At 33.7% G+C, this 14,505-nt stretch overlaps 1 protein-coding gene across 1 annotated transcript; it reads right to left on the reverse strand.

The window, feature by feature from the left end:
- Window positions 1-10,891: 10,891 nt before the first annotated feature.
- Window positions 10,892-13,486, reverse strand: LOC105114932 (uncharacterized). The gene is made up of 6 exons (XM_011011666.1): window positions 13,126-13,486; window positions 12,781-13,005; window positions 12,421-12,559; window positions 11,965-12,197; window positions 11,620-11,844; window positions 10,892-11,398 (listed from the first exon to the last, which is right to left on the reverse strand). Exons 1-6 carry the CDS (start codon window positions 13,375-13,377, stop codon window positions 11,228-11,230), a joined length of 1,245 nt encoding a protein of 414 aa, XP_011009968.1. The 5' UTR covers window positions 13,378-13,486; the 3' UTR covers window positions 10,892-11,227.
- Between the last annotated feature and the right edge of the window lie 1,019 nt (window positions 13,487-14,505).

A 14,505-nucleotide genomic window follows, 5' to 3' on the forward strand; every position in this document is an offset into this window, starting at 1 on the left:
GCGAGAGGATGCAAAAAACAAAAAAACCTCAATGATTGAAAGTGCCCAAGCAACACTAGGGGGCATAAAAGAAAATTGTCAATCATCAAAAGTGCCCATACAAAACTGGGGGGCATGGAGAAAAATCCAAAAGATCTGGGCTTAAAAAAAATAATAATAACTAATATGATGATGCTCAACCAAGTGAGGAATGAGGAGAAAGAGCCCAAGTCCAACACTAGGGGGCGCGATAGACCATTTAAAAAATAAATTCAAATGACAAAAGGTCAATAAACAAGCACAAGTGATCCTTAGTCTTGAAATCCCTTAAACACCTTTTGAGCCTGTAAATATCCTTTTTCTTCATAACCAATAAACCAAGCCTACATTACGTGCCTAATCAAGCCCTTTCTGATCAAAGGCAAGCAATCTGGATCAGTAGGCAGTGTTTTCTCATGCAAACCAAATCATTATTCATGCAAATAAAATAAATGTTTTGAAAATCGGTTCTTTGTAATCATTATTCATGAATTTTGAACCATTTTTCGACCAACCAAATGTCACTACACATTTTCACCAAAAGCAAAACAAAGAGTTTTCATCACTTTTAAAAACCTCTTCATAAAATCACTTGAATTTCTTTAGAATGAGTTTGTTTTGAATCGATGTCAAAATGATTTCTGTGTTTGGAATAGCTTTGAAATTTCAAAAATTCTACATGAAAACAACTCCTTGTCAAAAACCAAATCTTCCTTCATATAGCCTCATCCCCAAACCCGAATTAAATATTTGGGAGGCATGATCAAGCTGGGGGACAATAAAAAAGGCATGTTAGGGCTGGCTCTATTATCCCCTTCCTAAGAAAAATATCAGGCAAAATTGGCAACCCTTGAGATAAAGAGGCGGAGGATAAAGAAGTATGATGATATCAAGTCCTTACTAGAGGTCAGGATAACAAGAGATGACTCGAGTAAGCAAGAGCGAAAAATTCATCGAAGTCTGCTGCCAACACTCCAACTTTTGAGAAAAGAAAGACACCATGAAGAAATGGGGACCTATATTTCTCAGGTAAGTATACATGCATATCAATCATAATGCATTGCTTTCATCATTAACAGATCGGTATTACACCTTCTTTTGAGTGCACCTTTGAGCCCTCACTTCTCAGGTAGTGCGTTTTCTAACCCTACCTCATTTTGAGTGCGCCTTTGTGCCCTCATATCTTTCGAGTGCACCTTTAAGCCCTCACTTCTCAGGTAGTGTGTTTTCTAACCCTACCTCATTTCGAGTGTGCCTTGAGCCACCACCTTTTGGGTAGTGCGTTGTCTAACCCTACCTCATTTCGAGTGCGTCTCTGTGCCCTCACTTCCTTTTATGTGCGGCTTTGAGCCACCATTTCTCAAGTAATGTGTTTTCTAACCCTACCTCATTTCGTATGCGCCTTTGAGCCGCCACCTTTTGGGTAGTGCGTTTTCTAACCCTACCTCATTTCAAGTGTGCCTTTATGCCCTCGCTTTCTTTTGTGTGCACCTTTGAGCCGCCATTTCTCAGGTAGTGCGTCTTCTAACCCTACCTCATTTCGAGTGTGCCTTTGAGCCACCACCTTTTGCGTAGTGCGTTTTCTAACCCTATCTCTTTTTGAATTCGCCTTTAAGCCCTCACCATCCTTTTTCTGGTTAGGTCACCCATTACAACGCGACCAATTCTCCATGTTTTGTTTTCTGGGTAGATCACCCATTACAATAAGGTCATTCTTTCACTTGGGTAGGTCACCCATTACAATAAGACCTCTCTTGCCTTTTTTTTCTTGGAAGGTCACTCATTACAATGAGACTAACATTTTTCTGGTTAGGTCACCCATTACAACGCGACCAATTCTCCATGTTTTTTTTATCTGGTTAGGTCACCCATTACAATGCGACCATTCTTTCACTTGGGTAGGTCACCCATTACAATGAGACCACTCTTCCTTTTTTCCTCTTGCGTAGTTCACCCATTACAATGAGACCATTATTTTTTCTGGGTAGGTCCCCCATTATAACGAGACCATAAAAAAAAACTATTTTTCTTTTTTTTTTCTGGTCAGGTCACCCATGATAATTAGACGATTTCAAAATCTTTCAAATTTCAAAAGAAAAATCTTTCAATTTTTACTCTAACTGCGTTTTCGAGCCCTCAAACAATTCATCTTTTTCTAAAATGGTTAGTTTGTTGCCTGTTCCTTTTTCTTCTTTACAAATCTTACTATCTAAAATCTCTTATGAGATTTTCTATTGTAAGCATTGTAAAGAGGGGGGCAACTGTCATAACCCATTTTTGGGTTATTCTCCATATTCACTTTTTCTCTTCCAAAAAATCAAAAAAATATTCTAACTAAAAAACAAAAAAAATCTAAAAAAATAATAACAATGAGAAGAGGATGTCAGAGCGCCTAGAAAATGGCTAGAAGTTGGTTAAGAAGGCTAAAAAATTCAAAGATTCAAATTTGACTGTAGATTTTTTAAAAATAAAAAGCTTTGTTGATAAATAAAAATTCAATTTGAGGAAAAGAATCCAAAATCAGATGTTTATAGACTTAATTAAATTTTATTGGAGGTTTAATTGAATTTGTATAGGGTTTGATTACAATAAAAAATTGATTTTTAAGTCAATTTAGGCTTTAATTGAAAAAATTAAAGTTCTGGGTTAAAGTAGAATTTTTGAAAGTTGATTTGGTCAAATCAGGGGCTTAATTGCATAGATATTGAAGTTTGATGGCCAATTAGGAACTTGATTGAAGAAATCCAAAATCAAGAACCAAATTGAAAAATGTCTAAACTGAATTTGACCAAATCAAGGGTCAAATTGAGGAAATTGAAAGTTTATTGATCAATTAAAGGTCAAATTGTATAAATCCAAATCAAGGACCAAAGGGAAAAATACGCCGAAATCTGGGGTTGAAATTGAAGTTCTTCATGGGTAAAATTGAACAAAATTAAAAGTTTGAAGCCAATCACAGGTGTAGATAGAAATAAATCACAAATTGAAGAACTAAATTGTAAAGCACTATTCATCTTCTTCTCCAGCAAGGTTGGTTGGGTGACCACCTTCCCAAGGCATTTGGCGCCTCCTTTCGTCACCAAATTGGATGAAGCGTACACACAAACGATCCTGTGATACCTGAATACACGCTAGTTAAGTTGTTCAAGCTGATTGAGGCTGTAGAGGCAGTGGAATCACCCTAAAGTGGCCAACCCAACCAACCATTTTTCCTGCAAAACTGACAGTTCATCATTGCTACTTTGAGCCAATGGTTGGGATGCTTTCGGGTCGAACCAAGGGTTGAGATTTTGCTTTTAGAAGAGACAAAGTGTCCTTCTTCCACCGCCTATAAATAGATTTGATATTCATGCTCCAGGAGGGAAAGGAAGCGGTTTAAAGACAGCCAAAAAACCAGTCTTCCTCCCCTGAATTTTTCCTTTTTTGCTGTTTGTCTCTTCACATTTTCTCTCCCTCCAACGTTAGAAGCTGCGCCATCGTCATTTTGCCTTGTCACTAGCAGCGCCGCCAACAACAACTGCCACCAGTAGCAACAGAGGAGAAACTGAAACAAATTAGAGAAGGAGAAAGAATAAGAGAGAGAAGAAGAAACAAGGTTGGCGAAAACGCAGAGAAAAAGAGACCACCGGCCACCCTTAGCTCTCCCCAGTTTGCCACCGCCACCAGCACCATGAGCTACCACCAAAACCTCCGCAGCCAAAACAAAACAGAAAAGACAAAGAGCCAAAGAACAGAAGGATAGAAAAACAAAACATAGACAAGGAAGAAGATAAACACTATAACATCTTTCTCTCCATCGCTGGAAACACTTCCTGCCACCACAACACAGTCGTTGTCCATCGCGACAATAGCGCCGCCGCCAGGTAATTCTCTCCCCCTCATCTTTGTTTCTGGATTTTCTTCTTGCATGCAAAACGTGCACTATGCATGTTCTGCAAGTAAGAAAATAATTACCCAGTTACTGTGCATAAGCATAATAACCGAATAATTACATTCGGCTCGTTATCGTGCATGGCACAGCATAAGCACAATAACTGAATAATTACATTCGGCTGGTTATCGTGCATGGCACAGTAACCAGCCCGAGTTGGATCATCAGCCTAATCCACGCGACTGGACTGAGTCCAACCCAATATAAGGTAGTTTGTGTTTTATTCGGGTCGGCCCCCGCCCAATTTTGTTTCAAGTCCAGCCCGTTCAAAAATTTACAAAGAAAAATACATTTAAAAAAAACATCCATGATTTTCTTGCATATTTTTCTATCCATTTTAATTAATATTAGTTCATTTTTTATATCCTGTAAAAACACAAATGCGGTATTAAAATTCCCAGTTTTCATCAAAACTTAAAAAAAATGTTTCTTTTTTTTTCATGCATACGACCAATTCTCTCAAAGCTAAAAAATCATATTGTATTTTTTTTATATACAACAAAGAAAACTTCAAAAAAAAAAATATTATTTTTGCATGCATTTTGACTTTAATAACCAATTTATTAAAGTCATGAGAACTTGGCCAATATTTCAAAACAATAAAAAAAAATATTTTGTTTCGTTTCAATGTCTGAGATTATGAATTTATATGTAAAATGCATTCCCGATATTAAAAAGGTAATTCTTATATAGACATTAGAACAATTAGATTTTTCCCCCATAAGATAAGAACCTCCTTACTAAGGAGGGCTTTTCTTGAACCTTAGACGGACCAACATGATAAGGTGTTAGATTTTTATCAGACTATAAAACAATACAGCTTACCTTAGGTAGAGTGTATTTGGGGTGGTAATACCTTTCCTTTACGCAACCAGTCTCCATACCCAATTTCTAAGACCAGTTAGGTTTCCTGGTGATCAAAATACTAGGTGGCGATTCCCTTTTTATTTTTCACCGCTAAGAGACAAAGAATTCCTTGTCTCACCATATTTTCCAGAATAGATAGATACATATCACACCTGATGATGAGGGTGGTAGGGCGATCACCGCGACGCCGCACATGTGCGACAATCTAGATGCAAATACTTTTTATTTTGACACTTCCTGTATGAACACCTAATACCGCCTTTAGTAAAATTTCTGGGAATAGATGTTGTGGAATTAATAAAACCCTAAACCTCGTTACAATAATCCATCTTCCGTAATCCTCGAGGTGAATCTTGATACATTTATGAACAATCATTCATGACTTATATCAAACCTCTATAAAATTATAATAACAACATGTATTAATTAACTTTGTTAGGTAAATAAATTTGCATTGAAAAAATATTGGTTTACCTCGAGATTATCCAACAAACAACTTCTCATAAATATTAAATATGCATTATCAATTATTAACGTCCATACAAATTAATACATATAAATTTACAAAAATTACAACTCCGCAATACTATTGATAAAAATTAAAGCAAACCCATTAAACATGCTATTAATTATTTTAAAACAACACATGCAATTCGGTAATTCAATAAAGTTTCAACAATTTACAAACAATATAATTTTCCAAAATATAAAACAAACCATGACAAGTACAAAATTATGCATTCATATACTACAAGTTTGTTTGAGAAATAACAATAAAACATGTACATATACTAATAAAATACATATACTAAAAAAACAATAAAATTAACATTTAAATGTTAAAATTGAAAAAGACGGATGTTGTGACCACAAAACTTAACGAAATATGACTTGTGCTGAGAAGAGGGAGAATTTTTTTTTTTTTTAGGGCTGGTTGTTTGCAGTAGTGGAGAATTGGGATGGGGAAAAAGGAGAAATTGAGGAGGAGAGGGTCGGCAGAGTGGTCATATATTAACTTTTACTAATGGAATCATTGACAGGCTACTTCTGTTGGTGATTCCATCGGCCATTCTGATGGTGAATCGATCACGTCACTGTACGGAGATTCCGGTTTGAATCCTTTAGTGATTCCATCGGTAAATCACTCGCAAAAACTTCCACGTCAGTGAAGTCTATCGGTAATGTCATTGGTATTAAGCGAATTTCTAGTAATGAATGTTGAACTAATGATTTTTTAATTAAAAAAGAGGCTAGCACATGCTCACACCGTGCCAATACATGAGAGGTGCCCACGCTCTTCGTGCGGTGCATGCAATGCCTCTCACTGGACATACCTACCCTTTCATAAGCGATGCCACAAATTTTTCCTCTTGATGTGGCACTTAAGAGCAAAGACGAACAATTTGTCACTCATGGTCATCTCTAAAAGGTAAAGGTCAATTTTTTTTTTTTGTATTTCAATTTGAGTCCATATTCTTTTGATTTTTAGTTTTTGTTCTTAATCTTTTATAAAAGTTTTATTTGTTTTTAATTTATTTCTTCAATTACAATTCTTTTATCTATTAGCATGATTCTTTTATCTATTAGCATGTAATGCTTCAGGAAGATCCGTTGGATTCAAGGGTTAAAAACTAAATTTATTAGTAACATTATAATGCTAATTAAAAAAGTTAAAGGTTAAAGTGAAAAACACTTGCAAGTTGAGGGACTGTTGTTTCATTCTATTTAACTTTAAAGCCGGTGATTAATATATGGTCAACAAGTCCCTATTTTTCTATTTACAAAGCTGTCTCTCTAAAAAAGTAATATTAAAAATCTTTCTCCTCTACAAGCCTCCCATCTTCGAAGCATGGGTTTATACGAAGAAAATGATAAATTAAACACCCGATAATAAATTGATATCAAATTAAATTATATCTAGTCTCGCGTAAATTAAAAATAACAAAATTTATAATTTTAATGAAAATAAAGTTTAATTTCAATGCTAAACAGGGGCTTAACTTTAAAGTCAATAATAATAAAAATAGAGATTTCATGTTGCTATAATTAAGCTATTATTGAGTTTTTCATCTTGAAAATCAGATGACCCAATTCATTTATCATTTATCCTCTTGCTTTTCTTGGTGTCACCTCACCTCTCCTTGATTTTTCTTTGCATTTTGTTTTATTATATATATATATATATATATGGTTAAAAGGTGTTTCTAAGTATTGTAACTATTATTTTTCAAAATATATTTTTGCTAGAAAATAAATTAAAATATTTTTTTTAAAAAAAAAAGATTATGGACATCAACACATTAAAATGACTACAAACATAACAAAATTAATTTTAATAAAAAAGTTTAAATTTTGTTGAAATTCTAATGCAAATGAAGTCCAACAATGTGTTTGAGAATGTGCGCAAATCATATTTTTTTAAAAATTTGATTTTTTTATCATTTTAATACGTCAATATCAAAAATAAATTTTAAAAAATAAAAATATATTATTTTAATGTATTTTCAAGTAAAAAACACTTTGACTTTAAAAAACAATATTAATCAAACTTCCAAATAGACCCTAATCATGATAGAATGGTTTCTAATTAAGTGACTGTTTAATAGCGCATTAACTTCTATTTTTTTTATGTATTTTAAAAGTATTTTTTACTTGAAAAAAATATAAAATTTTTATTTTTTAATATTTTTTTAATTATTTTGATGTGTTGACATATAAAAATATAAAAAATTCATTTAAAATATAAATAAAAATTTAAAATTTTCAATAGTATTTTTCGACTGTAAAAATAAAAAAAAACTCTAAATATTATAGAATTTTGTAGTACGCAATTTAGAATAGTTAATTTATCTCCATACACACCTTATATCTGCTTGACCCTAATAAAATAGTTGTGGATTGAATTATTAGTAATGGCCCCTACTCACCTCCTTCTCCAAGCTTAACAAAATCCGTTATGGACTGAATATATCTGCTTGACAATCTAAATTTTATTCGTTATGGACTCAAGGTCATTACTTAATAAACGTTTTTAATAATAAGGTATATTTATCAATTATATTTTTAAAAAATAAAGATTTTCAAGTAAGGTATATTTATCAATTATATTTTTTAAAAATAAAGATTTCCATAACTTAATAAAGGACTTCAAATACAAAATAAAAATTGCTCAAGACTCCACTTTTTATATATACATATAAAAATAAAAAAATATTTCTTAATTTTTTTGGTTAAAAACTCCATTTATAATTTTACCTAAACCCATGTTCACCTCGAGCCTGAGCATAGGCGCTGATTTCCTTGTGTTTTTTAAGTGGATGAGAGGAAATCTAAGACAAAATTTAGAATAATTTTTTAATTTACATTATATATAGTAAGCGTGGATCAAGTTCTTGTATAACCTTTGTTTCTTTTCGGACAATAATACTACTCTTACTAATTAATGGCAATGATGGAGGCAGGAAAGAACATCATGTCTTATTCTTCTATTAGTATTCCTTCATGGAATTATTGACCCCCTGACTTTTGAAATTGTATTATCAAACATTTCCTAATAAACATTTGACTTTTCAAAATACCAATCTCATTACTTAGCAAGTGATGTGTTCGCCTTCCTTTGTAGCCCCCTGTATTGAGATTGTTGCTGGGGATGTTTTGTACGATGATCAGATTGTTTTTTAAAATATATTTAATTTATTAATATATTAAAATAATATTTTTTTAAAAAATATTTTTCATATTAATACATTATAACAATATAAATATATAAAAATAGCAATGTATTTTTGTTCTTTATTTTGTATTGTATATAGATAAAGTCTAGAAATAAATATACTATTAAGATAAGTATTTTTCATTCCTAAAACCTATAGTTTTTTTTAATTTGTTGCCTATTTTATTGTTTTTATTTCCATAATAATTGATTATCTTGTTGAATTTTAATGGTTATTCTTTAATTTACTTGTAAATAGTTATTGAAAATATAGGATTAAAATTAATTATTTTATCTCAATTTTACTCTATTATTGCTTGATATGTGTTTCATTACTTCCATTAATTTTAATTATTAATGATGAATTTCTATGGATGTTAGTTGAATATATAAAATTAAATGTCATTTCTTTGCTTTATTTTATTGTTAAATTTGTATAGTTGCTAGGTTATATATAAGATTTTGCAATGAAGTCAATTGGTTTGTGGCTATTATCAATATTTGCAGGTTTGAAAACTTTAGGTAGTCTCCAGTATAGGAAAGGTGTTGCTAATTTTTTTAAAATAATCAAATTTAATTATGTAATTATGCATATAAATTTGTGTAAATGCATATAATGAAATCAACAATACGTCGTCAGCAAATAGTTGTAACTAGTTCTCCAAGCAGCGATGATGACTTATCCTTAGGTGGTGATCAAGAAGAGACACTTACGCCCACTCGCGATACTGCCTCTTCTAGCGTGGTTTCATATTGTAGAGGTGGTGTGCCTTCATAGTGGGGTTAATTCACTCATAAGTATCAAGCGCATGGGAAGGATGACCTTTCAATATAAGTTTGTTTTGATTTTAGTTTTTTTTTATACTTATAACATAATTTATGAACAACTAATTAATATTTTATTATTTGCATTTATTTTCAGGTTCACAAACATTGAGACCGTCCAAGTAATAACATCAACGTTTAAATCATTGATGGAGATTATATTATTTCAATAGAGTCAACTTTCCAAACATCCTAATTGGACACTTTATATCGATGCATGGTTTCGAAGATTACAGGTAGGTGTTAACTTCTAATTTCCAACTTATCTTTAATAAATTATTTTTATAATTTTATATCTTGTATTATTTTTATTTTAAATAAATTACTTATACACAACATAAGTTCGAGTGGGATAACGTGTATGACAATGTTATAAAGACGGTGTGGAAGAATCATGTTGCATATAGGTAACATCGAAAACAATACAATGTTTTGTTTTAAAATTTAATTTGTCACTATGGAAGTAGGTTGCGTGATTTTTGGTATAACACAAAAAAAAAGCCAGAAAATATACAAGAGATAACGATCTACATTGCTGAAATGACATGATAGTTTGGAGGGATTTCAAACCACCATACATCCTGAGGGATATATGGCCACAATATATTGAGCACATGAAGTCTGAGTGGTTCACACGATGCTTATAGTCCGGTGCCGATAACTAGAACTAGCAAATTCATGATTCGGTAACCACGCACATTGGCAGCTCCATTTCGTATAATGTACATGCGAAGTGGATGGTAAGATTAATTTAAATGAAATATATCATTAATTAATTTTTTATTACTTATAAATACATTTAACTTGCAACATTTTTTTTTCCTTACAAGCTACATCTCTTGGACATGAGCCGAGCCTAATGGAGTTGTTTATAGCGATGCATGTATGAAGTGAAGACCACCAAAAGAGGGTGAAACAGTTCGAGGACAACCGCGCTCAACACTTCATGGTATGTTTGTTCAACCATTTTATTTCATAAGTTATTATTTTCTTGAATTGAATAAGATGATTTCTTTTTTAGTTTTTAGGAGATCTATAATAACCAGTTGAGGGAGAGATACGAGGATGATCCTTTGACCCATCCGGGTTTCAATTTAGATTTGTGGATGGAGGTAGGATCGTCTGGTGGATCCGATAAAAATCGGATGTACGGACTTTCTAACACTACGGCTGAGAACTTGCGAGCGGCCTATAGGGTCTCAACCGTTGGGAGCTTCCAATTAGTATCAAGCACCCAGTTTGAGGAGTTCATAGCCTTGAAACAACAATACGAGCGACTCTCGAAGGATTATGAACAACTACACCAAATGGTTATGGACATTAGATCACAGATGGGTGATACATGCGCGTCCCTTTTTTTGTCGTTTAGTCCCGGAAACAACCAATCTTCTCCTCCAATTCTGTCATTGTTCTAGTTTTTTTTTTTTTGAAAACACATAAAATTTGTAATGAATATTTGGATTAATATGATTTAACTTTATTTTTATATTTTAATGTTTTATACAATTTTATTTATATAATTGGTATTTTATAGAGAGTTGAAAAATATTTACTGCATATGCTACTATCATCAACATTTACACCAACGGCCAAAGACCATTAGTATTTTACAAAGAATTACAAAATATTGACTGTTTATGCTACATTCATCGATGAAACTTTTTCGGTTTTGAGTTGCCACTGGAAATAAAGAGTCTAGTATTCCGTTTGTATATTTTTAGTGGATTTTTTTTCTAGCATGTTTTTTCTGTCTATACCACTGTGGGTGTTTATTTTTTTTATCGATAGAATTAACAACAAAAAAAAAAATTACTAGTGATCTAAATGTCAACAAACAGTTTATGTCGGTGATTTTTACCGATGGACTGTGTTTTTTACCCCGATGAAGCAAATCCTTCGAGAACACCGTTAATGCCGTTAAGGACGTTAAGGGCCGTGTCCCCATGATCATTCGCATTGATGTGGTCGCGAATCACCGCCATAAGAGCCATTATGAAGGCATAATCAACATTAGGCATAATCGCGAGAGTGTGTCTTCCATGCACCTGCGTTCACATAATAAGAAAAATACTGGCATGAGATATTAATTATGAAGAAAACTTTCTTGATTAAAACAATAATCGGTTTTAATGCAAATGATGTAATGAAATCTGGGGTATTTCTTCGACGGCCTCAGCCACAGACATATAGTTCTATATGAGAAGATGATGGTGGTTAAATTTATTCAATATTGACATATTTCAGAAATAAGTTTTGTTAATGTTACCTGTGCAAGCATGGTATTGGAATCTCCAAGAAGTATAGAGCAGGAACTCTGGCTGTACCTTTCTTTGACCTTGAAATCAGGGACCTCTCCTTCGTTATTACCCAAGAATACGTCTAACTCACTCTCGGATTGGAACAGCTTTGATTTCTTGGCTGTGAAAAGCAAATCCTGCTTCTCCTTGCCTTCTCCTCTAAAAGCCTCCCACCTCCCATGCATGGTCCTTGCCTGGAGAAAATGATAAATTAAACACGCGGTAAGAAATTGATATCGGATTGACTCTTATCGCTGTTGTGATGGTTAGATTGAAAAAGAAGAGAACAAATGACAGAGAGCAATTAAACATACCTTCTTCCTGAGATTGACAAGGGTGTTTCCGGCTGCATCTTTCAGAAAACGACGATCATGGAGGCTTAATATTTTACTCTTGACCTGGAAGATGAGGGTGCCATTAATGTCAGACACCTTAAAATCACTGTTGACGGCGAGCTCAACAGGGTACTGTGCCAGGTACTGTGGCCCTATTACCACCACTGGATGCTCCACCGGCGGGTATGTTCTCACAGCTGGAATGGGGTTGCCTGGTGATTGCCCAGTAGCCATAATCACAGAAACAAAATATTACTCGAAGAAATAAACCGAAAGAAAAATAGCTAAATTTCTATATTATGCAGGTCTTGATGGTGGTAATAGAAGTAACTGGCAACACAATTTTATTCTTAAATAATGCAACTTGGAGCATCTTTTGCATTTCATAATGTGAGCTATGAATATAAAATATAACCATATATATCCATTTGTCACCGTTAATGCCGTTAATGACGTTAATGGCCTCGTCCCCATGATCATTCGCATTGATCCCGTGGAGAATTATCACCGCAAGAGCCACTATGAAGGCATAATCAACATTAGGCATAATCGCGAGAGTGTGTCTTCCATGCACCTGCGTTCACATAATAAGAAAAATACGGGCATGAGATATTAATTATGAAGACAGCTTTCTTGATTAAAACAATAATCGGTTTTAATGTAAATGATGTAATGAAATCTGGGGTATTTCTTCGACGGCCTCAGCCACAGGCATATAGTTCTATATGAGAAGATGATGGTGGTTAAATTTATTCAATATTGACATATTTCAGAAATAAGTTTTGTTAATGTTACCCGTGCAAGCATGGTATTGGAATCTCCAAGAAGTATAGAGCAGGAACTCTTGCTGTCGCCTTCTTTGACCTTGAAATCAGGGACCTCTCCTTCGTTATTACCCAAGAATACGTCTAACTCACTCTCGGATTGGAACAGCTTTGATTTCTTGGCTGTGAAAAGCAAATCCTGCTTCTCCTTGCCTTCTCCTCTAAAAGCCTCCCACCTCCCATGCATGGTCCTTGCCTGGAGAAAATGATAAATTAAACACGCGGTAAGAAATTGATATCGGATTGACTCTTATCGCTGTTGTGATGGTTAGATTGAAAAAGAAGAGAACAAATGACAGAGAGCAATTAAACATACCTTCTTCCTGAGATTGACAACGGTGTTTCCGGCTGCATCTTTCAGAAAACGACGATTAAGGCTTAATAGTTTAATCTTGACCTGGAAGATGAGGGTGCTATTAATGTCAGACACCTTAAAATCACTGTTGACGGCGAGTTCAACAGGGTACTGTGCCAGGTACTGTGGCCCTATTACCACCACTGGATGCTCCACCGGCGGGTATTTTCTCATTGCTGGAATGGGGTTGCCTGGTGCTTGCCCAGTAGCCATATTCACAGAAACAAAATATTACTTGAAGAAATAAACCGAAAGAAAAATAGCTAAATTTCTATATTATGCAGGTCTTGATGGTGCATGCATTTTAGAGTGCCAATTAGCCTACATGGCATGTCGAGTCTTTAAATAAATAAAAAAAGAGTCAAGTGGACATCAGTTCAAGAAACAAGTCAACAATGGCAACACAAATTTTATTCTTAAATAATGCAACTTGGAGCATCTTTTAAATTCACTTGTCACTGGGAGAGTCACAAGATTACTTTCGCTGGATTTGCTAAATAATGACAGTGCTCCCTTCTATCTTTGGGTTTGATTACTTCCTGTGTTGGCGTTTGCACATTTCAACCCACTTGCTTTTTTGCTAAAAAAATGGTGAACCGTGTCTCATCTGTAAATCATTTCAAGAAGCAAATCAACAGTGGCAACTCTGTTTTATTCGTAAATAGGGCAACTTGGAGCAACTTTTACATTTCAAAACGGAGAACCGTGTCTCATCTGACCCCTTGCACATGGATAAAGAAAGATAATGACAGTAAATTGCCAACAGTGTCTGATCCGCTTCCAGTTGCAGTGGACAGCTTCCCGTTGCAGTATGGTGTTAATTAATTATTAAGCTATCCCTTTTCCATGTTGACCTGACCAAGGAGACGGGTTTTTCTATTTAGCAGCCAATGTCTCTAGTTTCAAACAAGGCAACCGACCTATTTACTTTCAAAATAATTAACATTAGAAACGTGCCTCAAACACAAAACACTATTCATTGGTATAGCAAGATTATGATTTTGCTCTTTAAGGAAAAATGATGTCAGTTGATGTTGGGGGATAATACAGTCATTTCCACGATGACTAGTTATTAAAGAATTGTTAGGGGTACAGGTGTCTTTTTACTTTTTAAAAACAATAAAATAATTAATTTATCCTCCAATTAAAAAAAAATTAGAACAATAAAATGTTTTTTAAGAGCTTCACTCGTAATAAAACAGTCTTCGCCACTGCAATCTTCATTAATTGATGTCATCAAGAACCACTATAGGATACTATAGGATTGACTGATGGCTTTTAAATAATTTTTTTGTATTAAAATATATGTTAATAATAATATTATTATTATTTTAAAAATTA

The sequence above is a fragment of the Populus euphratica genome, unplaced genomic scaffold (assembly GCF_000495115.2).
Source record: "Populus euphratica unplaced genomic scaffold, PopEup_1.0 scaffold604.1, whole genome shotgun sequence".
NCBI lineage: Eukaryota > Viridiplantae > Streptophyta > Magnoliopsida > Malpighiales > Salicaceae > Populus > Populus euphratica.

Excerpts from the sequence above, each read along its gene's own strand:
- LOC105114932 (XM_011011666.1), bottom strand. The coding sequence starts at position 13,377 with ATGGCTACTGGGCAAGCACCAGGCAACCCCATTCCAGCAATGAGAAAA. Across the intron at positions 12,560-12,780 it reads CCAATACCATGCTTGCACGG|GTGCATGGAAGACACACTCT; the intron begins GTAACATTAACA and ends ATGTGAACGCAG. Across the intron at positions 12,198-12,420 it reads CGTCATTAACGGCATTAACG|GCAACCCCATTCCAGCTGTG; the intron begins GTGACAAATGGA and ends GGCAATCACCAG.